The sequence below is a fragment of the Xiphophorus maculatus genome, chromosome 23, assembly GCF_002775205.1.
Source record: "Xiphophorus maculatus strain JP 163 A chromosome 23, X_maculatus-5.0-male, whole genome shotgun sequence".
Lineage (NCBI taxonomy): Eukaryota > Metazoa > Chordata > Actinopteri > Cyprinodontiformes > Poeciliidae > Xiphophorus > Xiphophorus maculatus.
Window position 1 is genome coordinate 5912320 of NC_036465.1, and position 15722 is coordinate 5928041.

Genomic DNA, 15722 nt, shown 5'->3' on the forward strand with positions numbered 1-15722 from the left:
TTAATACAGTGTGATGGAAGAGTATTTTTTAAAGTGCTTTGTTGACCTGTCAATTTTATCCGGTAATTTTATATTAATTTTGTCAGGATTTCTTCTTTGTAGTGAAGGTCAGTGTAATGGTTAAAAACAACCTGTTCATTGAAGAGCAAGAAGGGACATCAGAAAATGCTAAATATTGTGTTTATTATTTTGACTTTAAAAAGATGATGAAAACTAATCTCTCAATCAAGTAAAATCCATGCAGTCAGATCCCTACCAGTTGTATGGTTTCCATAGCACTATACAACTTGCGGCAGTTTTTATTGATTCTGTGGCATAAAACTAACTAATACTTACAGATATTTATATTCAAATATTTTGTACTTTATGTGGCAGCTGCTGAAGTAATGTTAAAGAGATTCATTTCAATGAAATTTAAAAATTGGTTGAAAATTCTCAGGAATTGCCACAGTCAGTGATTCACATTTTGTTAACATCACTTGTCCATTCATTATCATGTCATATGTAATTTTTACACATTCAAAAATCAACAGACACAAATCACTTAAAGGTGTGAAATTATAAGACAGTCCACTTGCAAGCTGAGCTCCAGGTTGCTGCTTGTTCTGACAAAGTTCAAGTGATATGATTGAAATCTCTAAAGAGCATCTTAATAGAGCTTGCAGAGAGAATGTTTTAGTGACAGTTGATGTAGCAGAGAAACATAAACACATTTATCAGCATTTGCTACCAGCTAAGTTGAAGGTCAAAGTCAGGTATAATCACAAACACCGAATCCCATTTGCATATTATTACCAGTACAATCTAGCAAGTTTATAAACACAGTGGATCTTTACATCAATCCATTTCCTGATGTTGTTTCTGAGTTTTTGATAAACTTGTCGTACAGGGTAGTGCTTCCTCAGGTATTTTTCCATCATTGTGTTCACATGTGGAAGATACCTGGTGAGCCCGCAGCATATCGGCCCTGCATTCCATTAGCCTGCTGCTGCACTTAGGGTTCAGATGAAATCAGGGTAAATGGAGTTCTCTGTCATGATGGAACAGTGCTGAAAAATTACCTGTTTTCTTTCTTTGTTTTGTTTTTTTTTTCATTTTTTGTTCTCACCCTGTGTGGAGTCAGTTTAAACCGATGGTTCTTTATATGGCCTTTGATGGACTGATGTTTAAATAAAGTAATTTTATGTAAACAGTTTTGTACAAATTAGTTACCTCAGAATGATAACTGTTCTCTTCCCCTCCTATTCCCAAAAGAACGACAAATAAAGAATATTTATCTTAAAACGGGTTATAATGTTTTCAATCTTTTCGTGTTCTTCAGGTGTGATTCGTACAGCAGAAGCGCTGGACCGAGAGACGGTACAGCATTACTGGCTCTCTGTCTTCGCCACAGATCTGGGAACTGAGCCTCTGATCTCCTGGACTCATGTCTATCTGGAGGTTCTGGACGTCAACGACAATGCTCCAGAGCTTTCCCGGCCAGTGTATTTTGCATCTGTCCAGGAAAACTTGGATAAAGTGACCTCAGTTATCCAGGTGTTGGCCACAGATTTGGACACGTCCTCTGAGGGGAAGCTTTCCTATCAGATGCAGGAATCTCACAAGACATATTTTGACGTGGATCCAAAAACAGGTAAAAACAATTCAAAGAAAATATATGCAGCTTCCTGTACAATCATTGTTTTCTTAGGGGTTGTTTTCTTATTGTCTTATTAGATAGCAGGTCTTTTCCACAGGTATGTTAAGGTCTTGGCCAGGCCAATACAACTTTTTTTTTCTTTTTCAAGCAGAAAAACAAGCATTCTTTGCCTGCTGTGTTTGGGTTCATCGCCCAAGTTTGACAATTAAGCCAAGTTTTAATTGTCGGATAGATAGTTTTATGTTTAACTCCACAATTAAGTTTACCTCCACTGTGGTATGAAGGGTGTAAATGCATCATATTTCAATTTGCTATCTATGTATTGCACATGCAGTTTAAGCAAAAATATAGGCCTCCTGTTCTATGAATAATTTGCACCTTTACTAAAATTTGCTTTGTGCTCAAAAGACATCTCTCACAGTTTCAGCACATCCCCAAGGCAAGTTTCACATTTTGATTCAGGGGTTAGTCTTTACAGGGAGCTGTAAAGACTGGCAGGAGTTTTATTATTCACTATAAGGTCTGTTGAAAAGTTTCTGTTTGTACAAGTCTGAGCAGTGCAGGTAGGAGTGTCACAGAGAGCAAAGTTGAAATTAAAACTTGGAACCAAATAAAGTAGCAGTCTCTTCTAAACTTACTGCTTCATGATTTTGATGGAGAAGTAAATCTTTAAAAAAAGTAGCAGTAAACCCTTAGTATCTGTACAAACTCTTGACAGTTACAACCCAATTACCTGGTGAGGACTTTGATGTTCAGGCGAAGGAGAGAACCATGAGCTCTGACATTACAAGTTACAACAAGTTCTGTCCTCCTCCTATTATCTGCTGTGCTGTTTGTCCACACCCTAAGGCTAATATACTGAGGGATTACAGAAAGAGAAGGCCAGTTGTGTTGAGAAGGAGACAGGCCGAGCTGTAGGTGTCGAAACAGCCCCGCTGTGTCATACCAGGAAAGGCCTTTTTTTGTCTGAGTGCAGCTGTATTTGATATTCACTTACTTGTAGATACGAGAACAGAATAGAGTGTTTTTGGTTGAAAGCGTTCATTGTGTTTCTGTGTATTTCTGTATCCTGAGGATTTCCTAACGTCATGTCTGGTCTGAGATCATTTAATTGGATCTGACCCAAAATCTCTGCGGAAAAGCTACTAAACTAAAACTTTCACTCTAACCTCTGAGTAGAAGTCTTATAAAATGCTGTCTAAAGTGTAAACACCTTTGTTAAAATGCAAGGTTTTTGTAGAGTAAAAACAAACCTAAGGCATTAATAATACTTTTAATTTTACCCTTGTCAATGTCACAACTAATTTATCTGCAAAATAAAAACTTTATTTTATTAATTTTTTTTTCAAATCTAAAACTTATGATATGCATTTCTGTTTCGCTTGTCTTATACTGATCACACTAGCAGTATCTGCCTTCCGATGTCACCTAATTAGCAGACAGTCAACTGTGTGAAATTTAAATTAAGTGGAAATGCAGCTGTTTTGTAAAGGACAGAAAGAAATTTGGTGGAAAACATTGGTGATTAGAGGACATAATGGACACCAAGGAACACAGCAGAGAGGTCATTTCAGAAAGTTAAGAAGACATTTAAAGAACTGTTGGATTATAGGACAATAAAATGAGCATTAAACATGTCACAGGGAGGGCTCTGTTCAATCTGTTATCTTTAAATTGGAGAGAGTATGACACAACTCCAATCCTACAAATACTGACCATTCTTATGGTAAAACATGCTGGTGGCAGCATCATTTTGTAAAATTACTCCAAAAGTTGTCAGGAGAGTGGCTAAATCAAGTGGACCAACTGCTGAAACTTACTTTAAAAGCAACAGATATGATGAAAGCAAAATGTTCCCAGAATGACACTATCCTGTTTGGTTTGGCATCAAAATTTAAAGCTTAGCAATTCACCAACTCATATAGAAACAGGGTCAATGGAAAATTAGGGTAAAAAAACTACTATGTGTCCCTTATGTCATTAAATCATGTCCCGAAAATCAAATTAACTTGTTGAAACTCTACATTGAACAGGATATACATTTTTTCAGTAGAAAAGAAGTTTAGATTTGTTGGTTTCAGAAAAACATAATCAAATGTAATTGTGTGACTACTCTCATCTGCTCAGTTGCCATGAAAACTGTTTTCTGACAGAAAAATAACTAAAAATGAAAGTAATTAACACCGTATTACATCCGCAAATGTGAATAAACCACATAAATTTAGGCAGGTACAGTTATTATGAGTGAAATAAATGTCCTGTTGAAACAGGATCTTTGGAACATGATCCACCTTGTCTTATTTTCACAGATAAACCACCTATTACTAATGCGTGGGGTGAGTTGTGCAGAAACCTCTCATGTTCTGACAGGATAAAAATGACTCACATCTAATGCTTTTGACTAAGAAGCATATTTTATGCAGCAGCATTGTCTGTTGGTTTCAGCCAAGAATTACTTTTAGTGTCAGGCAGGAATGAGTTGCACTTTAAAAAAAATTAAACAATTATCACACATTAAGTTTTAATAATCAAAGCTTCATAAGAAAACCGCTTTGGTGTAGGTATAGGTTTCATTATTTGATAAAGCAGTTGTGCACTGGCAAGGCCAGACAAGTATGGAATGTATCCATTTCATTAACATTTTGAAACGGCATATGACTTTTAAAGAAAGTTTATGATTCATTCACTGATAAGGTGTGAATTCTGATGCGTTTTTGTATCTGACATTTGATACATAAGCACACATAGAGGTGAATCTCTCATCCTGTGCTTTCTTGTTGTCAGTAACTCCATGAAAAGACCCATAGCACATTACCAACTGTAGCTTCATGGTCCAAAAACCGTTTAGGTGAATTTGCAGGCAACACATTGGGGTACTTTAAATATAGACTGCAACTTAGTGGTATTTCAGCTCATATTCTTATTTCTGTTGCCACATAACTTTGTCAACAGATGTGTAATAAGCTACTGAATACTAAAATAATAAATGTCCTTTTCTGGAGGAGTTTTCTAAAAACAACAATTATTACTTTCTCGGGATGGCTACATAGTCCTTTAGTGTATATAATCAAAACTTCTACTATGCACCTCTGGCTTATTTTTCACCACAAAACAAATATAAATTAACAAGCAAATAAAATAGGTACATATTGAGAATTTTGTTGAGTTTCAACAAACAAAAATATCTCTTATAATTCATTACATTTTCATAGGGGCATCATTGGGGAAAGCATACATTGCTTGCTCAAGTTGAGATGAGATTATTTTTAAATATCTTTTGTTAATAACTTTTGCTATTAAATAAAATGTTTAAGTTTTGAGAAACGTAAGCCGCTTTTTAAATGTCTGCTCATTTTAACTACAAAAATGAAAATCTGCTTATATTTTAATTTAATAGTTTGTATTTTAAATGAAACAATTAAATCACTCCTTTTTTGGTTTTCATCACTGATTTCTGGTGAGATAATGTTATTGCTACAACATCCATGAACTCCAAAGTCAAAATGTGAGAAACTCAAGTCTTCCCTCAAAATGAGTGTTAACAACAAGACAAGACATATTAACCAATAGCGTGAAACACCATAAACATCTCAATATAACCTGTGATCCATGTTTACACCCATATTTCAAAGGAAAGGCAATCAAAATGCTCATTATTTATTAATACTTGAAAAATTGAATACTTTCAAGCAGATATGCTTCCTGTCCTGGCCACTGTATCATGGTGATTCTGCTACAGCTGGATATGGATGCTTTTTTTTTTTATAAAAGATTTCCTCATATGGGAGGTTTCTGTGAATTTGTCACTTTCAGGTTTAAGCAGAATGGAAAATGCCAGCAGCATTTTATCAAGTTTATCAGTTATAGGAAATTACACAGACAAATGTTGTTTTTTCCATCCCTAAAGAACTACACACCACTCTTTAAGCAAGGCTTAGTGGGTACAATGTGTAGTGTTGTAGTACTCCACACCGGTCTTGGTCTCGAGACCGCTTTGATGTTTTTGGTCTTGTCACGGTCTCGGTTTTTTTTTTTTTTTTTTAAACCACAACTGTGGAAATATCACTAAATTGCCAGCATATTGTCCACTTTATTTGTTAACATCTTTGTTTTTGCTGGATGCAAAACATACAGATTAAAATCCAAGCAATAACGTGACTAATTACGTGTTTCTATTGCCACCAATCGGCTCCCTTTCACTCGCACGCGGCGCGCCAAGACATGCGCAGTGGTTTTCTCTGAGTGGCAGATGTCTGTCTAAGCTTTAGTAATAGTGTCTCGCTGCATTAATTATAAGAAATCTGATTCGCTTTCACAGACGGTGGGGACTACGTCTAGCTTTATCGTCACATACAAGAAGCTCAAAGAAAGGTAGGCTCTGTGGACGTGATGTTAGCTCAGCTAGCTGTACAGTGACAATTTGCATTTAATAAGAAAAACCGCTGTCACTCATTGCGCTGAATTATTGTGCGGAGGATGTTGAACATATGGGGCAACGCTGTGACCAAAGTCTGCTACATAGTGGCATCACGAACGATCCGATTCTTCTGAACGGCTCTTTACTTAAGATATAGCTGGAACCTCACTGAGAGCCGTTCTTTATTCTTGTAATGCTCTGCGTAGACTACAGTAGCTATTATAATTCTATTTAATTAAATATATATTGATATTTATTTAATCAGCGAATAAATAAAACATAAGAACAGAAGAGCACACTTGTTGCTCTTTGATTGTTTTGTCACCTGTCCTGGTGGCAGATGTTACAGCGGGAGAGATGGTGAGAACAGTCAGGGTGTGTGCCTTGTGCTTGTTTACTTCTTGCTGGTCTTGGTCTCGGGTTAGGTGGTCTTAACTACAATACTAGCAATGTGGAGTAAATATGCAATTGAAATCCAGAATTTCTTTGAAAACGTGGTTTTTGACAGCTTTATAATAACAAAAGTCGGTATAGTGAATTGATAGTCACACTATCAACTAACTGATAGAATGATACAGAAAAAATGGGTAAACAAGAAAAAAAATCACTCAGATATTTAATACTTAAAAACAGTAAATAATAAAGAAAGAGTCTGTTAAAAAACATTTTAAATATTAAACTTGAAAGTAAATTGAAAATTGAATTTGAAAAGTTTTAATTTATATATTGAAAGAATAAAGCAGCTTAGATGTGGCTTAATTTTGATAACAGATATTTCTGAATTAGATTTTCTTATTGGAATTAAATTATTACTTCTATTATTATTATTATTTATTATTATTAATACATTTCACATGCCATCTTGTCAAAAAATTATACCGTTGTCTGCTTAAGATGGCAATAATAACATTTCTAATAAATCCAACATTAAAGTTTATGATAAAATGTACAGAAACTTGTGGGATGAACTCAGCATGTTTTAATGGCCTCTTTACTGTCATGGAGATGAAATAAGTCCCAGGCTTTTCAGTAATAAAAAATATCTGCTCAATTAGTTAGTGTAAAATCAAAGTCCTTTTGAAATCTGGGAAGATTAAAGTTGTCCTGTGTCCTCAGCTTAAGAATATTACAGTAATTCATCTTGTCTGGTGTAGACATGAGATGACACCTGTGACACAACCGAACCAGCCTGGGTTGATGAGTTCTCGCAGAACAAATGTGCTCCGCCAGTTGCCACGAGCCTTACTCTTGAACCTTTTGAAACTCTCACAGGATATCATGTTTAATGGGGAGCCCACTCTACCTTTAACATGCACCAAAAGACGTCCTCAAGACTCTCCATAGACCAATAACATTTTTGCCATATGTCTAATGTTATGGTGGAGGCCTCAATCCGGTGTGAGGAGTGTCTTTAAAAAAACGTCTTAACGTTATTTTCTTAGATATTTTTTATGTGCAGCAATGTCTTGTGAAAATTCTCAGGTAAAATGAAATGGAGAAACAATGTAGTGTCTTTCTGTTCTGGATGACATCTGTAGAGATGTGGCTGAAGAGACAGGCAGCTCAGATGAAGGCCAAGATACAAACAAAGACTCTTATTACAAGTTAGAAACCAGTGTGTCCTTGCTTTTGAAACTCCCACGAATACTTCACAGAACGGCAGTGTGCTTCTCAGATTATACTATGAGAACATTCTCATAGTTGTTATTTGATCTACTAAAGTTGAACTTTTTTACTGTTCTGGGTCTGTCTGAATTAGATCTTACATTCAGGTTGTCCGGATAGTTTTGTACCTTATGGGGAACAGCTCCTCAGTGCTTCTACTGAACTGAAGATTTTATTGTCAGATGCTTCTGATCACCTTGTTTGGCAATATTTCCTCATGGTCACTGTTAGGTCTAAATTACCTAAACACAAACACAAAGAAGAGACAAGAGTCAGAATTTAGTTTTACCTGCAGGGAGAGCACAGTTGAAACCCAGTTACAGATTTCTGCCTATGTTCTGAAGCTTCAACTGAGTCTTACCCTGCTTTTATTAGAATTAGGAACACCCTAGTTACATGACGGTGTGCAGCCCTGAAGGGAGGGGGAGCAGAAAACAGCTCCACACTCACATGAACACAACTTATTCATACAATTTTCAAAAGCATATTTCATAAGATAAGACTATAGGTTTGCAGTTCCTCTGGTCAATCAACGCCGTAATGTCTCGTTCATGGTATCCTCCTTTTTCACTCCTCAGCAGGCTTCTTCCAGAGTTTCTGCAAACACTTCAAAACACTCAAAGCACTTCAAGACACTCAAAGCACATTATTAAAATGTAAATGCAAAGGTAAATTAAATGAATGATATTATAAAATAAAGGTAAAGCAAATAAATGATAATTAACTATAAAATCCTTCCAACAGTCACCAATTGGGCATTTTATCACTGGCCATGTTTGAAATTTGAGAACATTTTTCCAGGTGGTATATTGCATGTATAGTTTAGAGAGTATAGAGATTTAAACATGGCAAAAGCTACGTAAACACATTGTGTTTGTGAATTAACCTTGAAACAGTCTCTGTGTTGAAAATTACTGCAGTGAATGTACAAATTCTGCATTAAATCATGAAAAATAGGGTGTTCTGCTTTAGATCAGATAGCAGTCAAGCTGTGAATGTTTTATTGCTCAGGAATAGCAGCTCAGCATTGTTCTTTTTAAATCGCTCTTTCCTGCAGGCAGCAATGATTTTTGCCTCATCTCTTTTCAGGCACTTGTTTACCCGCATGACTGGATTTGCATACATTTGTTATTGAGGGATTTCTGCATTCTCAGCTTAACATAGAGTTTCCCTTTTCAAACCAAAAGCAGTGGATTTAGACACCTGCTCTGCAGTCTTAAATCACCGAAACGATACAGGTATTAAAAAGAAGAGAAGCGGCAGTTTTGGAGCTGCAGATCAGTTGTGAACTGACAAAGAAAGATGAGGAAACAAACAAACTGGGCACTGACATGTCAGGCAGCGCTGTTTATCTTCAAGTGGTTCTGACAGGCCTTCAGTGCCGCTGAGTGAAAACGGGCAATGTGGGAGAGATGAAGCTTTACCCCCAATCCCCATGTCTTTCCTACCGAGAGAAACACGCTTTCTCATGTGGCCCACCTGTCTTGTTGTTGTCCTCTCAGCTGGGGTTGTTTCACTGTCGTAAAAGGGCCGAACAACTCTCTACAGGGCCTTTCACTCCACTTTTGACCCCTTAAACATCCCTTCACATAACAACGCCTGCACCTCATTTGGTGCTGTCTGACCAAACACTTTGGGGGACTCTCTAAGGGCAGCTGTTGATCCTGGCATTTTGTCTGTTTGCATTTGCAATTCAAACAGCCGAGTGCTGCAAAGATGTCAAGGTTGTTTTCCCTGTGTACACAGTTTGAATACTTCTCTAACATTTTAACAATGTATGTCATTCCAATCATCACATTTTTTTTAGAATTCTTTACAACTGCTCTTAATAGGCAGGTGAGATTTGTTGGAGAATATTAGTGAACAAACAGCAAAATAAAGACCAAGGAACACCTCTGCCAGGTCTTAGAGATGTTTTAGAGAGATGTTCACAGCAAGGTTACAATATATATCAATATTTCAAGGTTTGAATATCTTTAAAGTGAAATTAACACCCAAATAAAAATTTTGTTGGTGATGAACTGTCTAAATAGGTTATTTAGAATTTTATCTTTATGCTTTTGTACAAATTTTGACATTTTTGTGCAATTAGTTTAGTGCAGTGTACAAAAATGTGGGAAAAGAGATTAAATTCCTGGTATGTAAATTATTGTGATGAGAAATAAAGGTAATAAAGAAAACAAAATAAACAGATAACATATAAAACTAAAATCTGAGATTAAACAGCTTTTATTGTCTATAACTTATTGTGCATGTCATACTTGTTTAGAGAGAGAACAGGAGTGGTAAACATTCCAACAGTGATTGCTTTTGTTCTCCTAAAAATTGTTCTGAGAGTGGGAGCAAAGTTCAAACCCTGCCTCTGTCTCCTGTTGGATTATCAGTCAGGGAGTAAGTAGCAGAAATTGTGAGACTGACTCCTCTAACCTCAGAAAATGTAATGGGGGAGACATTTTCTGAAGCAGTTCAGATAAATTTTGTTGATGGATTAAAGTTCCCACTGTGTTTCCTGCCAAAGCCATCTGGGCAGCATCCTTGCAACGATTTCACATTTTCTGTCTGCCTCCCATCTCTTATCAGTTGATTTACTAAACACCTCATATGCAGAGAAATGGTGAAAATGAAACCACTTGTTTGGTTCATGTCCTTCTTTAAGAAAGATACTATTTTACTAACATATTCAAGAAATTACATTTTCCAAAGATACTTTTTTGTCAGGCACACTGCAGTCTTGAATCAAAAAATGTTTCATCATAAAGACAACATTTTACATAACTGTGTTTGCTTTAAATGTCTACATATTTTAAAGGCTTGAGAGTCATTAACTTCTTAACTACAAAGCTAAGACCACCTCTTTTTAATGCACTCAAAATTGTAACACTTGACACAATGATGGGTATTGTATTTTCATGTTTCATGTAGACGCAGTTGATGGAGATTCAGTGATTATAGAAATTATACTAGTTTGAGCTAAAATCACTTAATCTAGATGCCGAGCTTACTTGAAATGTTCTATAGTGGTCTGTAGAGATCTGCAGAGTCTACAGACTACCATACACATAGAAACGTAAACTAAGGTGCCAGCAGTTCATTAAGACTACAATATTTAAGATGCACAGTTTGGGAAAAACATCTAACTGATGCCCCATGTAAAAAATGTAGTTACATAACTCTAGCATATCACAAGTCAAGCTCAACAATGCATATGAAGTTGAGAGAGAAACAAGTATTTTATTTAAAGGATGTATGTTTTCATCTTAACTTTTCTTTTTAATTGTTTAGATCTTCAAGCTGAAGCTTGTGGTTTTTATGATTTCCACATTTAAAATTGAGAAATATGGAAAAAGAAATGATCAAACCCAAAACACAAGCGCATCAGTGCATTAGCTTGGAGACGTAACAAACTGGCACTCTATAAATTTTGAACCGCTCCGTGAGCCTCGTTGGTCTGTATTTCTCCACAGTGGCAATTTTACAGAAACACAGGGCTGTCTACAATTAGTATTCTCACAACAAGATGTTTGAACAAAGTCACTTTCAGCTAATACACACATGGAGTGAAGATTGCTTAGAGAGTAGCTACTGATTTATTAACATCTTTGGACATCAGACATTTGACACACAGTAAGAAAAAAAATGTAGTAAAATAATACATTTTCTTTATGCCCTTATGCTCAATATCTGCTGCTGAATCCTTGCCCAAGTTATTTGTACTGGCTGGCCGTGGTTTGTCTTTTTGCATCATATTGGGGAAATAAAGTTTCTGATTGTTTCACAATCCCAGTGCACAAGAAGTTTGTTACAGGAGAAACTGGTTTTGGTTGGCAAAAAGAAATACCCTTTTTTCTGTTGTTTGTGCTTAGTTCATCCACATTTCCTGCTTTGAAAGTGCTCTGTCAATTTATTTTTTGTCTCCAATAGGGGGCAAAAATAAAGTTCCCCTATTGAAGGGGGACCTTATTTGACATATTAAAATTAAAAAGGCTTTTCTTGTCAAGGAAACCTTCCTTTTGTTGTTTATAATATTCATATAATAGCCACTTGGAACATCTATTGAATAGAGGGAGGCACCTATAAACTGATACAAAATGCTTTTGGACTCAATCTAAAATGGAAATGTACTGACATGTTTTAGGTCTCTGCATTTTATACAAGGATTATTTGGAAACTGTAAATACATAAATTAAAAAAAAACGCTTTTTGTTTTGCAATATTAAATAGTGAGAAGTTTCCAGACATTGTGGGTACAAATGATATTTAATCATCTATGTGTGGAAGTGCATGTCTGGTTTTATTAGTGTTACTCAAATGTTTCCTTTTGTGTCCTAAAATGGTGCTTAGCTTTATTTTTCTCTTCTCTAAAATACAAACATGACCTTTAAACCTAAACATATTTTTATTTCACACATAAACTTTAAAGCAAACAAACATGAATGTTTTGCATAAGAAAACACAGTAACCATAAAATAAACTGTGTTTACTCAGGTGTGATTTGCTCTGTTTTTCTTCCCCAGGCGAGACACAAATGTGCACATATAACTTTCACCTGTCTTTGTTTGTTTAGGTGTAATTTCCACTCTCACTCTTCTGGACTTACACTAACCACACTGATTGTGTCTGTATTTGCAGGTGTTATCAGCACACACTCTGCTCTGGACCGCGAAGAAAAACCCGAGCACAGCATCGAGGTCAGACTCCCATGAACATTTTCAGTATCTTCAAACCTACACTAAAATCCTGCTACTCTGTAATGCATTGAGGTACTACAGTATCAATAAATCCATGACACGCTATGTTCTGCAGACTGTTAAAGGCAAACTGCTGCTTTTCTGTAAAAAAGCAGCAGGTTTGTGTGCAGAAAACATGGCATTAAGTTGGAATGTTTTAATCAGCTGTAGGGAGGTGTGATAGCAGCAGCAGACCATTGTTTGAATTCATCGAGGTGTCCTTTTAAACTCACTTAATATTCAGCAACACACTCTGAAATCTATCAGGGTAGACCATTTCTACTCACAGGAACAGCAGATGTTCAAGCTGACTTTTCTCAATTGGAAATATCTTTACTTTTAATATTGATCTTGAGCTCCTGAGTTGGAAAACAGCTAAGTGACTGATTAATCCTCTATATCAATGTTTTGGCTCTGAAATAAGACATGCTACTTTTTTGTAACTTGATTACGTTTATGCAGCAGATTAATGAGTTAACCAAAGAATATTCATTGAGGCTTAATGCTACACAAATAAGGAGATGCTTAAATTAATCTATATTGGTACCTGATAGGTATTTTTCCTTTCGAACCTATATAAAACAAAGAACCACAGACAACGTATTATGAATTTTATAGCCAAGCTTTTGCAAAAGGAGAAAACACAGAGAACTGCTCCTCTGACCAGTTCACCATGTGTTCTGAAACTCTGCAGTAGAGCTTGTCTTTTTATTAACACAAAACAAAAGCAAAGGGGGCTGGTGCTGATAAGATTAGGAGCCCCCGAAATGAACACAATCAAACACAGTTTTACGACTAAGGAATTTCTACCTAGGGGACAGTCAGGAAAAACAACAAAGGTCGTAAAACTTCTGATACAATCAACTAGCAACCCAGTTCCTAGGTGTGATAACTAATCAAAGGTCTGAGAAACACATTGTTAACTGTTTCACATGAAGATAAACAGACAGTAGTGACTTCCAGGTCATTTAAAGAAGAGAACTTTTTAAACAGAAAATCACTGTAAACAGAAGATCACTTTAAACAGAAAATCACTAAGATCTATAGACTTAAGGTGAACCAGAGTAAGAATGAAATGATAATACCAAAAAATCTCTAACAGTACCAGTAATTACCAGGTAACAATTTAATATCCAAATGTGTGGTAAATGTTCTCATCTTCTTGTTTAATTGATGATTTGTACAATCCTTAGGTTTTTTTTCATCAAATTACACATTAGCATAATGATACTGCACATTGCAAATATGAAAACAAATAAAACAGAGCACATAAAAAATTAAATAACCAAAGAACCAAAAATATGAAAAGCTCTGTCTAATTTAACAATTTAGGTTTAAAATTTGAACAAATATCAAAACATTAAACCTAGCTTTTCTTCTCTTTCAGGTAATTGTATTAGACAACGGATCTCCACCTTTGCAGTCTACTGCCACGGTTGTCATTCAGGTCCTGGACACCAATGACAACCGGCCGAAGTTCACAGACAAACTTTTCCAAGTCAAAGTGCTGGAACAGCGCAAACGTGATGGCAAACAGGAAGTCTGCAGGATGGTTGCACGAGATGAGGACGAGGGCTCTAATGCTGCCATGACCTACAAGCTTCAGGATGGCGCCGATGAGCGGTTTCACATCAACCCGCTGAGTGGAGTGGTGACATCACAGGGAGATTTCTGGCCAGGGAACTACAGCATCCTTACAGTAGGTGTCCCATGTTGTTTGCATTGTTAGGAATTTCAGAGTGTGACTTTCAGAGTACAATGCCTTAAAAAAGGAAACTTTTTCAAATTTTGCTATGTTGCAACTAAAACATGGATGTATTCTACTGTGACCTTATGTAGCAGGCCAACAGAAAGTAGTGCTTATTTGGGAAGTGGACACACAATGATACATGGCTGTCAAATGCTTTGTAAGTAAAAATGTGAAGGTCTCCAACCTGACATTGGAAAGCAATTTAACCCCATTCACTTTGAAACCACTAAATGCCTTTTATTGCAGAAGTCACATAATTTATAAATCTGATTTTATGCATTTTGGTTAAGCATTATTTCCTTCCACTTTAATATGAGATCCAGGTTGGAAAACCAGGGTCATTTTCAAACTGTTATCTGTTAACACTATCAACAAAGGTCTATGTATTTCTTAACTTTTTATGCATTCAAACACTGTAGCAACTATTTATCCAACAAAGGTCAAAGTCTGTGAGCAAGAGATGTTATAAGATGCAAACTGTCACAAGTAGAAGTAGTTTTTTAGTTGGCTATTCTGACACTGTAGTCAGAAGTTTTAGGAAATTGAGTAAGAAAAGGCATAATTACACGGGCATAAAAGCCTTAAAAGCTTCTTGTCATCAAGTCAGCATCAGTGTTTACATAGATGCTGAGCATAAAACATCGGAAAGTTGTTGTCTTTTCACTTTACGTAACCAACAAAAAAACTTCTGACTTTCACATTTTCAGAGTTTTAAGTGTTTTATGTGAAACAGCGGAAAATCTACTGTTATCTTGTAATACGTCCAATAGATGTTCAGTAGCAGTGAGAACTTTTTTAAAGTTGCTGTAATTTAACATTACAATGACCACATTTTCTTTAACAACATAATTTGTTTATTAACATAAAAAAATATAGGAATATCAGATATCAGCATATGCTGATGACAGGTGTTTAATGGTGGTAAGTGATTTAGGTCAGATTCCAAGCAGAAACATTCTAATGTCATTATCCACCTGCTTTAAACCAACTTTAAAACAGCTACATCATGATGCTACATTTATCATGAAATAGCTATATTGGCATTAAATTAATTATCTCCAGATGTCTCCACAAGGACATGATTGTTTCTCAGAACTCCTCAGAGTTCTCAGTTTCAGTTAATTAAAATCCAATCCTATTCATCATCCAAATATTCTTTTTTAAAATCTTTTTCTGGTCCACACAGAATGAGATTAAGTCCAATTTTAGAGTGAAAAACTTTTTCTGTACCTTTCTAGATCAAAGCCACCGATCAGGGCATCCCCCCTCGCTCATCCACAACTCGACTCGATATTGAGTGGGTCCGCCGTCCACCACCATCCAGCAAACCAATCACATTCGAAGAGCCTCACTTCAACTTCGCTGTCATAGAAACAGAACCTGTCACTCACATGGTGGGCATCATCGCAGTAGATCTACATCTCGACGTCCTGTGGTACAACATTGTAGGTGAGTGGACAGACTTACATTCTCAGATTCTCTGAGATTCTTAGATTCTCAGCAGAGTATTGATCAAAGCAGCAG

The 15722-nt window shown here is 36.1% G+C and overlaps 1 protein-coding gene across 1 annotated transcript in view; it reads left to right on the forward strand.

The window, feature by feature from the left end:
* The window catches only part of fat2 (FAT atypical cadherin 2), a 97049-nt gene that overhangs the window by 15707 nt on the left and 65620 nt on the right, over positions 1–15722 (forward strand). The window contains exons 3-6 of the mRNA XM_023328147.1: positions 1322–1633; positions 12351–12409; positions 13836–14147; positions 15437–15647. Coding sequence (XP_023183915.1) covers positions 1322–1633; positions 12351–12409; positions 13836–14147; positions 15437–15647 — 894 coding nt within the window. The remainder of the gene's footprint in view (positions 1–1321; positions 1634–12350; positions 12410–13835; positions 14148–15436; positions 15648–15722) is intronic.